The 14385-nt window shown below is 42.2% G+C and overlaps 5 protein-coding genes across 5 annotated transcripts; 2 read left to right on the forward strand and 3 right to left on the reverse strand.

Moving 5' to 3' along the window:
* Positions 1-31: 31 nt before the first annotated feature.
* On the reverse strand, positions 32-1374 carry EAE98_012256 (uncharacterized protein; the record flags this gene model as incomplete). Its single annotated transcript, XM_038959881.1, has 3 exons — positions 32-1128; positions 1186-1236; positions 1290-1374. 3 exons carry the CDS (start codon positions 1372-1374, stop codon positions 32-34), a joined length of 1233 nt encoding a protein of 410 aa, XP_038803722.1.
* A 676-nt stretch (positions 1375-2050) lies between these two features.
* EAE98_012257 (uncharacterized protein) lies at positions 2051-2908 on the reverse strand (the record flags this gene model as incomplete). Its single annotated transcript, XM_038959882.1, is given in 2 exon segments — positions 2051-2408; positions 2424-2908. The coding sequence occupies 2 exon segments, from the start codon at positions 2906-2908 to the stop codon at positions 2051-2053; spliced, it is 843 nt and encodes a 280-aa protein (XP_038803723.1).
* A 1139-nt stretch (positions 2909-4047) lies between these two features.
* On the forward strand, positions 4048-5190 carry EAE98_012258 (uncharacterized protein; the record flags this gene model as incomplete). The annotated part of the gene is made up of 1 exon (XM_038959883.1): positions 4048-5190. One exon carries the CDS (start codon positions 4048-4050, stop codon positions 5188-5190), a length of 1143 nt encoding a protein of 380 aa, XP_038803724.1.
* A 1068-nt stretch (positions 5191-6258) lies between these two features.
* Positions 6259-7704, forward strand: EAE98_012259 (uncharacterized protein; the record flags this gene model as incomplete). Its single annotated transcript, XM_038959884.1, has 1 exon — positions 6259-7704. One exon carries the CDS (start codon positions 6259-6261, stop codon positions 7702-7704), a length of 1446 nt encoding a protein of 481 aa, XP_038803725.1.
* Positions 7705-8204: 500 nt separating this feature from the next.
* On the reverse strand, positions 8205-12919 carry EAE98_012260 (uncharacterized protein; the record flags this gene model as incomplete). Its single annotated transcript, XM_038959885.1, has 4 exons — positions 8205-11808; positions 11983-12279; positions 12334-12794; positions 12848-12919. 4 exons carry the CDS (start codon positions 12917-12919, stop codon positions 8205-8207), a joined length of 4434 nt encoding a protein of 1477 aa, XP_038803726.1.
* Positions 12920-14385: the final 1466 nt, after the last annotated feature.

The raw sequence follows: 14385 nt of genomic DNA on the forward strand, positions 1-14385 counted from the left end.
TCCGCAGAATCTCTGCCTCCTATTTCCTTTTCTAAGCCCTGTAAACTAGCTTTCCGTTGGCATCCTGGGGTACCCACGCGCCCACACCCATAATCTTTGTTACATTCTCCATGTGATTGGGCCTAGCTCGAAAGCCAGGGATGACATCGACATTCTTCCAATAATTAGCTTTGTGTTCGTCGTCCATATGTTCATCCAGATACTCTGCTAGTACAGTCGATGTATCCTTTAGCTCAACAGCATTCTTTCCATTTACAAATAGCTCTTCGATTTCAAATCGTTCACCATCTTCCACGGAGCGATCATATGCATCATCTGATTCATGGTGAAAATCAAGTTGGTAGAACTTTTCATCAACATCAACGATGATGTGATGTGTATCGATTTCAGCGGCCCAATCATCATCATCGTAATTTTCTGCAAAGTCGATACCGAGAAGGAGACTGAGTTTCTTCAACGCTGGGCAGTGCTTTTCTGCAATAAGGAAGACCCATTTCCAAAGATTTCGAGCTTTAACTTTAATTTCATCACGCCGATTTCTTCCTGACAAGTTGTGTACCGCCAGATGTATAATATTAGAAAGGTTCATGGAGCCGCCATGATGATACAGCATCACGAAATCTTCTGCATAAACCACCACCGTATCCTTTTCAGGTCGTAGCCAAGTATGATTGCGCTGCGGAGGCGGTAATGTAAGATATTCGATGTTCAGGTGAGGCTTCTGCTCCATAACATAGTTGTTCTGTCGATTGTTATTGTCTGGAAAGGAGACCGCAATTCTTTCATATCCGCCGCTTGATACAGCCTTATTAGAAGCTTTACATGCTAGTAAAAGTGGCAATAAGGGAGGAGATTTAGCACAAGAGGCAAAGGTTGTGATCGTGAAATCTCTATGCGAGTGGTGAATCTTTCCTGTTTTCTTATTCTGACGAATTATAGCAGGAAGCTCCTCAACGTCGATCTCAAACTTCAAGAGAAGTGGGTCAGAAACAGGCAATGCCAACTTGAAGATCATTGTCTGCAGCTCCGGAGGAAATCGATTAAAGGGGTGGAATTCTGTCAAAGTTGCTGTTGCGGCTTCGGGTGGATAAGTTGAGTTAGAAGAGCTTGGTTGAGATGCTTCTGTAGCTGTATTTGATTAGCAATAATGTGCGAATATCTATCATACAATGCATGAGTTCTTACCACTAGTACTTCCAGATACTGAATCATCATCTGATACTATGGAATCCTCTTCTACTGAATTTTGTTAGGAAATCTGGAAAAAGAACCTTTCCAAATAATTTTACCTTCATAATCCTTAGGGGAAGACTCTTCAGAAGAGCTTGAAGCTTCTGAATCAGATGTGTCATTTTCACTCAATATTCTTGACATTGTTGCTATGGTGTATTTTTTGTCGCAGATTCGAGTTTTTAGTATTGAAGTGTTGAAGTGTTGAAGTGTTGAAGTATTGAATATTGTTACAATAGAGAAAATCTCATTATCCCACCAAAGAATCGACACGGATAATCTGTGGAGGAAAACTACCACTTTTGTGGTGTGACCAGATTGGATTGAAAAGTCAACTTGAAATCTTCGAGAGTTTTTAAAGGTTTTCCGAGCACAAGGCTAGCTGTATAAGTACAGCCGATATTCGAACCGAAATCAAGGAAACTTCGGGTAGATACGGTTATTTATTTGGGTGAATCCTCGGATGGCAACTTGGAGACAATGATGATTTAATATCTTTCATAGAATAGAGTGAATACTTAGTGTACTTGTAATCTGCAAAAGGAATTGCATTGTGTGAATTGTAGAGTTTCAATGTGATTTCATACTTTGTGTATCAGCTAAAAGATGAATAGTATACACTCTCTTAGCTCATCGTTTTTCTCAAGATCACCATGAATTACTGCACTTGAGCTGGCTTATTAGATGTAGTTATATGGCTTGTATTATTAGACATGTTTCCTATCCATCACTTCTTTAAGGAGTCTTACCAAGCAAGAGGTAAGCAAAGAGTATTCTTGTTCCTGCTCAAGACTATCTTTGCAACACCATCTATCAAACACTAACTAGGTTCCGAACAATGAAGAACAGATCTGCTCCGCGCCCAAGGTATAGCTTGAAGGTTTCCATCATTATCGGAACATGCATAGGCCGATATCGCTGGAATGTATAGCTCGGATTCATCAAGAGGATTTCTTGATCCACAGTCTAGAACAGGGACTACCTGAACGTTCTTCCAGAATGCCATACTTTTTGTGTCCATCTTCTTGTAGAATGTGTCAACATCAGACATTATCTCAGCTGCGGTGTCCATTATTGATCTCATGTACAAATAAATATTGCGCTCTGGGTTTGACATTCGTGTCCTGACCGAGTACCAGAGCTTGAGCTTCAGAAGATTCTCATCAATGTCGATGAATCTGGTAATGACATACCGATTGAAGGGACGATCCAATGCAAAGGAATAGGGAGATGTTACACAAATACTAATCCTCTTGATATTTGGGCAATGAGTTTGAATGAATTCTAAACCCATGACAAATAAAGGTCTATGGTGTACTGCTTTATTTGAATGAAGGACAAGGTGGGTGAAGCTTTGAAGGTCGATCGATACACTGATGGGATGCGACTCAATCAAATTATAATAATTCAACAAGAAAACATCGTGATTAGGCCGCAAATAATCATAATGCACAAAGGCATAATACATCTGTGACGTTTTCGTAGGGTATGCTCTTCCATAGTTCGACTTGATTCTGACAAATCCACCATGGCGATGGACTGATTCATTAGAAACCCGGCATGTATTAAGTAAAGAGAACAGGCCCGGAAACTTTCGTAAATTGAACATAGGATAAATCTCATCGGATAAGGGCCGAAAAACTTCGCGCTTCCATTGAATGACACGTGCGGCTGGCATTGCGTGTTTGAATATCTTTAGTTGTAACTCGATAGGTAAGTAACCAAATTTGTGAAAGGTTTTCGTGTCTCCAGTAGAATCATAGATTCGTGGAAGAGGTGGATTAACGATAACTTCATTGTGTTAGCGATTTCATATGACAAAGACATAGTTAGAGATTCAATAGTTCAAATTGCAGTCCGGTGGTCAGACACTTTCAACTCATGGACTGTCCAGTTAATTTCAATTATTGAACTTATTCTGGATATGAAAGCCTGTGTACATTCTGCCAACTTGGGTTATCTAACGCCATGGAAGATTACTTACATTGAACTACCTCATCAGCTGTTTCCTCTTCGAGAGGAATCATATCATTATTGTGAGAATGGGTGAAATCGAGTGACATGGTGTTGAATTGTAAGATGTTTGAAACCTGAAAGTAGCTTAAGAAACTATTATGTGATAATAGAGTGAGTATTTGGAAATGTTCTTGGTGAAATGGACATCTTATAAGAAAAGTGAGTTCGCTAGAACTTAGAAGCATATGGTAGGTGCAGTATTAGCGACTACGCTTAGCTGCTTTGCAATACACTACGGTCGATGCAACCTTACATGGTACTCCACAGTAATATGTGACCCAATAATATCATGCATTCCATCTACTGTCGACGAAATTGTCCAAAAATCCATCAAATCATTCATATTTACTTGAACTTGCTGCACCATAGAATGATCAGGATGGTGTTCCAATTGGAGAATACTTAGCTATGACTAGAGATGAGATTTTTGATTCAATCTACGGTACCAGGAGAACTCAATTAGTGTTCATCAATGTGTTAGTTTTGATGGTCAAATACGACCTGACGTCAATATCCTCCTATTCATCTAAACGAACCGTACAGAGAGCTCTACCCGTTACCAATTACGTGAATAATGAAGCTTGAACTACAAAGCCGGTTCTACGGTAGTACTACAAAGCCGGTACTACTATTGTCTCAACCGTACCTTTCAGATTTTACTATATTATTCACAAGAGAAAGCTTCTCAATTCCATCACTTTATCTTTCGAAATTGCAAACTCGACTCTCAACACGCCCCAAAACTGTCACGAAATAATAAACATACCGATCACATTGACGAATTATTCTTTGCACCACACCATGTGTAAAGACTGTCCTCCTCTAACCCCTTGCGAAGAGGGGTATCAAGATAAGCGAGATCCACGCGATGGAACCTTCGAAAAATTTACCACGCTTCCAGAGGAAGTTCAATGCGCGATCTTCAAGGCGGCGTTACCAAGCCCCCAGGTCATCGATATGGCTTTCAAAGTTACTGAAACCCACGATCACAGTGCGCGAAAAATAGTTCGACAGCTGGAGGTTTCCATACCCACAAATCCCAGTATGCTCCCATTACTCAAAGCCAGTACTACTTCAAACGCCGAGGTATATCGAAACGTTCAGAATATCCAAATCACACGTCTGGGAACGATAACTCCTTTCACAATATCGAACCCAGTGATGGGGATTCCTCCGCACATTCGCAATTACGAAATTGTAAACCGTTGGAAAGCATCTACGAAGCCTAACACGAGAGCTTATACTTACATGAGAGTAGATAAAGATATCCTCATGTTGGATGCGGCTAACGTCTTCACCTTGTACAGCTTTGGTGGTACTATCTCGATGTCCAATATCAAGTGTCTAGCGCTCCAAAATGCCTCCCTTGATGGCATGACCTGGGAGCTTCCCGGAAACGTGGTTGGTGTAAATTATGAGCTTCTTCGTCTGCACATTTTTTTCAAAATGATCAGTCTACATTGCCCCGCACTCTCAAAAGTGTACTTTCTTCTTGATGGCCGCAATTATTTTCATCCCAACGATCCACCCGTTAAAAGTCAAAAATTGGAATTTTGGATCCTTAACATGGACAGCGATTTCTTTACTCAAGACTTTACTGGTATGGATACGAAATACAAGGCAGAAGGAGAATGGGAAATATCAGCGAGGGTGAGTCTTCAAGCGGATGCTAAATACGTAATGAGAGATTGGAAGGACTACAGAAAAGCTATCGTTCGAAACATTGCGCTGGATGGAGACGTCGTGAATTTTTGGAAGACCAGGGAACCAGTCATGGGCCTGGTGGGCTGGTTCTTTGCAGATGCCCAAGTTGACCCTTCAGTTGTTCCTCTTCCGCGAATGTATGTACCATCTATGCTAGCTTGGTTACCGGCCCATGCTGATGGTACTATCGTGGATAAGTATAAAGGATTGGCGCAGCTATTTGACGGTGCTCCGTGGTAGATTTAGAGACAATTGGGCGGGCGGGCAGATATCTAGGCGAACAAGCTTTGTGGAAATCTGATGGGGTAGGAAGTCTTGCAATCTAAAATGTTTTAGCAAATGCAATTGAGGAAATCAATGCATTAAACAATGAAACCGTGATATTAATCTCCTACATGTTAGATCTCCCTCGTGACCAGTAGCTCTGTTCTCCTTGGGAGGTAATTTCTATTCGAGAAACCCAGCCGAAGATCACGTGCAAAGCAAAAGAAAGAAAGAAAACATTCACCATTCAATGTGTTATTAAGCTTGATGGTTTTGAGCTTCGAAATCTGACTTATACCCTAAACTCCACTTTGAAATCTTGTTTAAATGAGACGTGCAACAAAATTAACATTTTCAGAGACTAAATCACGGGCCACAATTAGCTTTTCTCGGCTAAGCTGGTGTGGAGTATAGTCACGTGCTATGCGGTTGAACTTTACTTTGTCCGATCCGACCTCCACTCTTCTACGTCATGATTGATGGACTCCGAATACCGATTTTCAAAATTTATATCTCGGAATGTTCTGATAACATCGACACGACAATCTTTCTCCACCACAACAGCAGCGAACTCGAGGATTACACAGTAGGTAGGTAATTGTTGATACATTTTGCTACTCGTGAAATCCCATCCAAGACCACAATTCCATGGAATCTGCGATCAGACTATTGGATCTAGATCACGACAGTTATGGATCCCGTATACGCTAAGAGATATCAATGCCGTCAGTACATGGAACTACCGCATACCAAGCTATGCAAAATACTGGTAAAAGGTAAGTCGAGGACCATGTAGATATACCACTTCCCCGTGTATCCATTGTATTGATAAGCATTCTCTTTCCTTGTTTTCTCTACATTGTATGATTTATATTTGGGATGTATAAAAGTCGTTTTCTGGAAGGAAAGTTTAGAGTTAGTACTCGAGATTTTTGCACTTTTATTACTCCAAATACTGGAAGAATTTCAATCAAACATATACCAAATAGAGTTTTGGAGCCCATCCTCTACCCCGCTATCATCAATCAAAAATCATATTTCAGCATGACCCCAGCCACGAGAAGCAATGCTTCTAAAACCTCAATATCCCGTCCTCCTTCTACATCTACAAATGAAGACTCCTCGCCACATCCTCAATCCCACCCTCATAAACCAACCATAGCCATCATCGGCACCGGCTGGGCTGGCTGGACACTCGCTCAAGAGCTCTCCGCCACCACCACCTCCACATCTCCCTACAACATAATCGCCATTTCCCCCTCTCGAACAATGGCTCTCACTCCCCTCCTCGCCTCAGCCGCTTGTTCCATCTTTGATTTCCGTCTCGCCGAAGAACCCGTTCGTCGGCGAGATTCCAAGTTCGAAAAATACCAAGCTCTAGTCACCTCTGTTGATTTCAAATCGCAAACCATCAAATGTAAAGCTTGTATTGGAGGAAGTGGCGTTAGTGGCGAATCGATGGATTCCCCAACTTATAGTGATATCAAAGAGGACGAAGCGCATTTTGATGTAAAATATGATAAATTAATCTTAGCTCCCGGGTGCGAAACAAATACTTTCGGAACACCAGGAGTGAAGGAATTCGCTTTATTTATGAAAACAGTACCGGATGCGAGGAGATTAAGAGAGGGGATTCTGGATTGTCTGGAACGAGCTTCTCTCCCTACAATATCGGAGCGAGAAAAAAGGGACATGTTACATTTCGCCATTGTTGGGGGTGGACCCACCGGTATCGAATTGGCGGCTGAAATTGATGAATTGATTCAGGAACATCTTGGAGCGGTATACCCGAGACTAAAAGGATTATGTACGATTAGTATCTACGACGTCGCGGATCGACTACTCGGACAATTCGACGAAAAACTCAGCGAGTACGCGATGGAAAAATTCGAAAACAGAGGATGCGTCAAAGTGAAAACGGGAAAACACATCGAAGAAATTAAACGACATAGTATGACTGTCAAAGAAGAAGGCGAGATTCCATTCGGAGTAGTAGTATGGGCCGTCGGCAACACAGCGGGAAAACTCGTCGAAGATTTGAATTGCAGAAAAAGCGAAGGATTGCAGAGAATTCTCACGGATAAATGGTTGAGAGTCCTCAAGCCTGATTCCGATGGTGTAGAAGGAGCAGGCGGGGATATTATCGAGAACGTGTACGCCCTCGGAGACGCAGCTGATATCCTCAATAACGAATTACCCACCACTGCGGAAGTTGCGGTGCAAAAGGCAAAATGGCTCACAAAACATCTTCTGGAGAATCCAGAAGAAGAACTCGGAAAACCATTCAGCTATGAACAAAAAGATTTGGTAGCCTATATAGGAAGAGGTGACGGGGTTATACAGGGAAAGAAAGATTGGACAGGAGCGTCAGCTTGGTTGGCGTGGAGGAGTGGGAGTATTGCGTGGACGAGGGGCTGGAGGAGGAGGGTAATGGTGGTGGTGAATTGGATTGCTAATTGGGTTGATGGGAGAGAGATTGCTAGACGGTAGGGGTGATGGGGAAAAGGGCGAAAACATTAGGAGGATATGTACAATACTAATACTGTATACATACTTCTAAAACGGCAAAGATGCATGCATTGTATGATTTCCGCAAATATAATTTTATCTGATTATTAGATACCTCTTCTAAGTCGCTAAATAACCAATCCAAGATTTCACCAGCCTCCCCCCCCTTCCGTTTTCCTCTATCATCGATTTAACTACTGCCTCCAATTTCACTTCAAATACTTGTTGGGTAGTCCCATAAACAAGTAATCAAGTTACGCATCCATATACAAGTTGGTTGGATATAGCTACCTACCATTTCCCCACCTGTATCTATAGTCTACTTCTTATTCCAAACAATTCCCTCATCATACCTACACGTCACTTTTCAAAAATATTCATAGTCAAGCAGAAAGAAAAAGATATCACTTTTAGCATAATGAAATGATTTTGAATTTATTTAGTAATTTTCTGTATTGGATCTCTAACAAATATGGTTGCTCTTATGCATCATACAAGTTTCCGTGGGAAGAATCGGACTCCGCACCTGTAGCCTCATCTTCCACATCACCTGCAACTTCTGCGGCGTTCATGTCTTCATCTTCTTCATTTGCGACATTCTCCGCCGTCTCCGCCGTGAATTCCTCAATTTCAGGTTCATTAGCTGTCAGTGTAGTATTCGGTGGTGTACTCGTCGAATTTCCACTAGTGATTTGTCCAAATTCTAGAAATCCCCGATTTGATGGCGCATTTGATGGCGCACGAGCAGATGGTCCACCAGCACCGCGAACATGAAGACTGGTCCAATCGATAGATACTCCATCAGCAATAGCTGCTTCCTCTACCATTTCTTTAAATCTTTCCCCCAAGGTGAGTGTTTGAGTAGAGCTATGGCGCTCCTCTTTCTCATCTCCTTCTGCTTGTGTCTCAGCCAATTCTCTCGAGACCTTCGAATGCATCATCAACTCATTTTGCCGATCATTTCCAGTGGAACTTGTCTTCATTGACTTTGTGTGGAGAGATTCTAGATGATCTTCTTCGTTCAAATGATAATTCTCCTCTGCTACATCTCCTTCAGGAGAAGTCTGTACGGCCTTTGTGGTTAATCCGGGTCGAATTCTCGTACCAAACCCTACGCCGCGAGCAGTATGGAATGATCCAATCTCACCACTAGTAGAGGCATTAACAATCTGATGCGAAAGCATTAAACCATCAACCCAGCGACCTAATCCCAATTCTTGTTCACGAATCCGCTCCCGAAGTCCTCTCTTATAAAATCCAAGAATTAAATCTGAAGCTTCCCACCCCAATATGAAGCGTAAATCACCTAATTGAGCCACATTGCGCGCAGCTTGAACACCCAAAATTGAGCGTCTGCTCTCGGTCAATTGGGATGGAAGAGGCTCAAGAGTTTCTGATTCCGTTGTAGGGTCCATATCCTTATTTGCATTGTTCAGAGAATTGTTGAACTTTTCAAACGCGAGTTGCGGGTAAGAAAGAGGAGCAAATTGTTCTGGACCGGGTAAATTACCAGTCGCAGTAGGGTAGAATCGAACATTCTTGATCCAGTCGGATATCATTTGGTATTCGAGGATGTTCTTGAGATGTGTGTTTTCTTGGTCGTTCAGTGTACTTCGTCTTGTCAATATCACCTCCTCAATGCTTCCTTTCAGAACCAAAGTCTCAACATATACAGGGCGGAGCTGACCGATGCGGTGAGATCTCTTGATAGCCTGTGCCTCAACTTGTGGTGAGAATACTGGATTGACGAAGTACATTCTTGATGCTGCGCTAATATCTAGACCAAAGGCGGCTTGATCAACATCCATGAGCATAACACGGAAACCAGCGACGGAGTTGAACTTTGCAACGCATTTCGAACGCTCAGAGGTTGAATCTCTCTTGGTGTATACCAAATGCTCGATGTTTACACATTTCAATGCCTGCGCAATATAATATCCCACGTTTTCGGCCTCGTAAAATACAATTATCTTCTCGTTTTTGTGATGAAGAAAAATCTGGTCCATGAGATATGAGAGTTTGGATGAAGCTGTGGATGTGATAGTAGACTCTCTCCACGTGGAGTTCTTCACTGACGTTGAGATATCGGGGCTTGCACTCGGTCTGTGATCTGTAAAGCCTGCTTGTTCTGTTCTGAACTCGACAGGGTCTACACCAGCGTTTACTGCAATCCTGCGCATCAAGTTCTCTCCAAAGTTGGTGAGTTTAGCCGTATCGAAGACAGAATCGGATGGATCGACGAGGCCACTACGACGATATGTATAAAACGCCTCTTTGGCAGCACATATCATACTAGCGCCCATCAAGGTTGGATTCCCATCATGGTAGTCAAGTGCCCACGCATGCCTAATTTCTTCCGCCAGAGGATTCTGTACATACATGGCCATTTCATGTAGTTGACTAATGGCTGTGAATATACCATTCGAAAGGGCTAGCTCTCCAACTCGAATAGCTTCCTGCAAAAGCTTTCTGTCTTCAGGATTAATATCATCCTTTGCAAGAAACTTCTCAGCAGTTTGAAGCGAGTTCTCAATCATTGCCTTGGTGTAACCTGACCAAGTGAAGGAAGCCTGTCGTAAGTTTGAGAACAAATTCAGAAGAACTCTCTTTCTTCTTGGATGAAAGAAATAGTCTACACCTTCTCTTTCCGAGGTAACGGCATTTATAGTAATCATCATTGAGAATATATTCAACGACAACTTATCCTGGAAACATCCTTCGAGGTAAACAGTTTTCTTGTTTAATGGGGGAAGTCTAAGTTGCCCCATGATGTCATTTGCAGTATGTCGGATGATCATACTTTCCATAGTAGACTTAAGAATTCCCGGATCGCCATGGATCTTTCGGTTGAATCGTGGTCTGATGACTAGATCTAGCCACGATGCGTGATCTCCCACCCCGGCCGTGTTTGCCCATGGTCGAGCTTTAAGATACGACTCCAATATATTCCCAAGCTTCTCGAGGTCCTTAGTCTCTTTTTGGATAAACACACCTTTTGGGTTAGTGCAGATTTTCTCTGGAGGCGTCTTGGCATTCTCTTGGTCGATGGATCTCGTGTCATTATTTCTGAGCTCATAAGTCCTCGAAAATGCGTCATTTCCATGAAGGCCGTTTGTCGGGGTTCCAGAAATAATCCAGCGCGCATCAAGGTGCAAAAAGTCAATCATGATTATCGCGTTTGACTGGCCGCGTTTCGTTACATTCCCGAAACCATTTCCTTCATCGGTGATCAAGCGCTTGAAATGGAGATCTCGAAGTGGAGAGCGGTATTTAAAGACTTCTGCCGGTGCATTTTCTGGGGATATCTCGCAAGAGCAGTTTGAAGCTTCCGGGCTTCCGAAACAGTGCTCGCAGGTAGTAGTGCTCTGTGGGGACGACAAAGTCTCTTCTGTAGCCTCTCTTTCAAACCTCCTTCTGCTAAATAGAATGATGTCGTATTTTACCAACTCATGCGCTGCAGGTACTTGGATTTTAAAATCATTCATAACCAAGTAACTCAAGCTGGTGGTATGTTTCTCGATCTCTTGAATCCATTGGTGCACCAAATTGGGTGGAACAACTACAAGCGTAGACTTTGCGAGCCAAATCTTCTTCTTAGTTGGGGTTATCAGACGACGGGTCTCGCGAGCTAATGGGTCAGGCTCATACCAATAGTAGCCAATCCCTCTATTTAACGCGGCATGCATTTGGCTGAATCCAAGTTCTCCTTCGGATTCCATCTTTCCAAGGACTGTCTCCCACGGAATTCCTTGTTTGCCGACGGCCGAAGCGCACATCTCGAGAAGAGAACCCGTCTTTTTTCGCGTAGGAATAGAGTTAATGGAGTGCTCGTCTGGCATTTGAGGTCTTAGATATTTTGTTGATAGAATCAAAGCTAAGCAGATTAGACTCTTTCCTAGACCCATGTCTTCTGCGCATATTCCACCCCTTGGAGCTTCGTAAAGGCGTGGTTCCCTCAAACAAACGTTCGCACTCAAATCACAGTAAAAGCTCTGTCCATACTGATCTTGAATTTTTCGAAGACGTGGATCCATAATGTACCCTGGCTGTGTTTCCCGCTGCAGCATCATAGCAGCCGTTTGACATCTGTTAATGATTGATGAGTTAGTCCTTGCTGCTTTGAAGTGAAAGATAAAATAAAGATAAGATCACAAGACAGCCATGCTACAATCGAGTTCAAAAGTTTGGCTCGAAATGGTAACGCATAACTAAGTGGGGAGGACTGCGGAGGGTGGGAGAAATTGAGAGCTGACTACTTACTGATATGGATGCAATTGCGTATTTGGATTCAGCCCCTGGACATTACCTACCAGGAGAGATCGCATCGCATCTTGTACATAACGATCTCCAACGATCACCCCTGGGTCTGGCTTTGGGGATGGTAGATTGTTAAACATTTCAAAGAGCGAGACGACATCTGTAGATTCTTGGTCATCCAATTCAGAGTTGATGTGCTGAATTGGTTTGTCATCTGACCATGTTCCTTGCCAAGCTGCATTCGAAACGTCTAACTTGTCTAGTAAGGCCTCCATACCCTTACGAAGTTGCTTCATCGAACTGAAAGAAATTAGCACGAGTCTGGAACCAACGCAGTATCCAATCAACACTTACCGATCTAACACAGCATTCCCAACATCATCTGGTAAGATATATACCCTTACTTGACCAGTATTCTTATCCTTTGCCTTGAACTCCATTCTAATCCAACCAGCATTGTGTATGCCAGTGTACTTAGAAAGGGCAGCAGAACGAAGCAATTGACCTTGTACAGTATTTGGTAAATACAAGATACTTTGTTGAAAGTTGATGATGTCGGACGGAAGATGAAAAGCATGCCAATCTTGACACGTGAATACTTCTTCCGTCAAGAGCGAACACTCTTGCTTGTGTATTCGAATCGATCCTGCAGGGATATAGTTGTTGAGATCTGAGAAACATGAGTTCTTGGAACATGATATTGAATCTCGAGAAGGAGGTGATAATGCAGCGAAACTTGAGTCCGATCTAATCTGTTGGGTCGACCAATTTTTTGGATTTGGATTCTGTCTGGATGCGCCTTTCTTCATATTACCCTATAAATTGTGATTAGTAGGAATTCTCAACACCGAACCGTTCATTATCTTACCCAGATACTCTTCATTCCTACAGATTTCTTGGTCTCAAGAGGATCATCACTGATGGGAGTGGGAGGAGCCATGTTGGTTCTGGAAGATCAAAATGACCTCGAAGAATGAAATGCTTAGAAGGTTGCAATAATTCAAAAGGTTGAGGTGGCTGATGAATAATGCTTCTCAATATTGAAGAAGACTATACAAAATCCAACCAAGTTGAATAAAATTAGATAATGTGATGAAGACAGCAGCTTCAGGCAACACTACCAACTTAGCATCAAGCAAAGAATATGAATTGTTGTAGATTTAACAAGCTCATAAACCAGAAACAGATGTAACAAAAAGTGTGCGATATCTATTAAGGACCAAGAATTGAAGGTTGGAAGTTGTTATCAAGAAAGTCTGGTAACAAGTAGAGAAAGTGTTTAATATCAAGAAAGAGGCTTAACAAGTTCGAGTGGTAGGTGCGACTTAGTGTGTGGAGGCGAAGACACTAAGACAGATTGGGAAGATCCCACGTTCCGATGTTGTTGTAGTCACGTTTGTTTGTCAGCATAATCAACTACACCTCATCACTCTTCAAAGTTCATTTACGTTCGAAATTTGAATTAGGTATGAGAGATGTGGACTGAAAAAAGCCAGTTCAAGCGCAAATCAGGGTTGTGATTGGCCTAGAGGTAGATTTTGCCCTTGTCATTCTTCATTGATGATGTATTACTTGTAAGTGAATCGGTATCACAGCCTCTAACGCGAGCATATTCAATATTTCAAAACAATATATAGATATACATAGTGGAAAGTGAAAAGGAAAGTTGTAAATGGTACTTTGAGAGATTCTGGAAGAGGATACATGGACAAGATTACTCTTTTATGTCTACTGGCCGTCAGATCCACCTGCATCTATTGAGTCTTCAAAAGACAGAGACAAAGGTACGTGGACCATCTAGGTTTGCTAACTTGGTTTGTAGAGGATAGAAGAACTATGCGTTCTTGTGAGATACTTTCAATAATCTCCTTGAAATTTGAGTCACACTCCTGTGACATGGCACAATATCACAAACCTCCTCAATCCGTTTCCTCAAGTAATTTCACTACGACTCTTCTTCAGCCCCGCAAATATCATCATGATTGTCCTTTCAATAACTTCATGATAGAACGTTTCTGGCTCACCAAGAAATTGCAATCCATCTCAACCTAACACTCAGCCATGGGTTTTAACTCGGCCCTCCTTCACAAATTCTTACACATCCTCCCTATCTCTGCAAGACTAAGGAAGCCCATCCAATATGAATCTAGTCTAATCTTACAGTTTTGCAGCTCAAGTGATCCTTTACGTACAAAGTCAATTGATCACAGCCTGCTTATTTCAAATACTCCCCCAAACTCCTTTTCATAATTCACCTCAAAGACCTCAAACTCCACAATGAGCCAATATCGCTCCTTTCCTACTGTGATATTTGCAATTTCCTCAACCTAGGTACTCATAATTAACAAAGTTCAATTGTGAGTTCAAGAAATCTTAATAGATCATGAAATCTAATTTGTTAGAGCC

This window comes from Botrytis deweyae (genome assembly GCF_014898535.1).
Source record: "Botrytis deweyae strain B1 chromosome Unknown BDEW_062, whole genome shotgun sequence".
Taxonomy (NCBI): Eukaryota; Fungi; Ascomycota; class Leotiomycetes; order Helotiales; family Sclerotiniaceae; genus Botrytis; species Botrytis deweyae.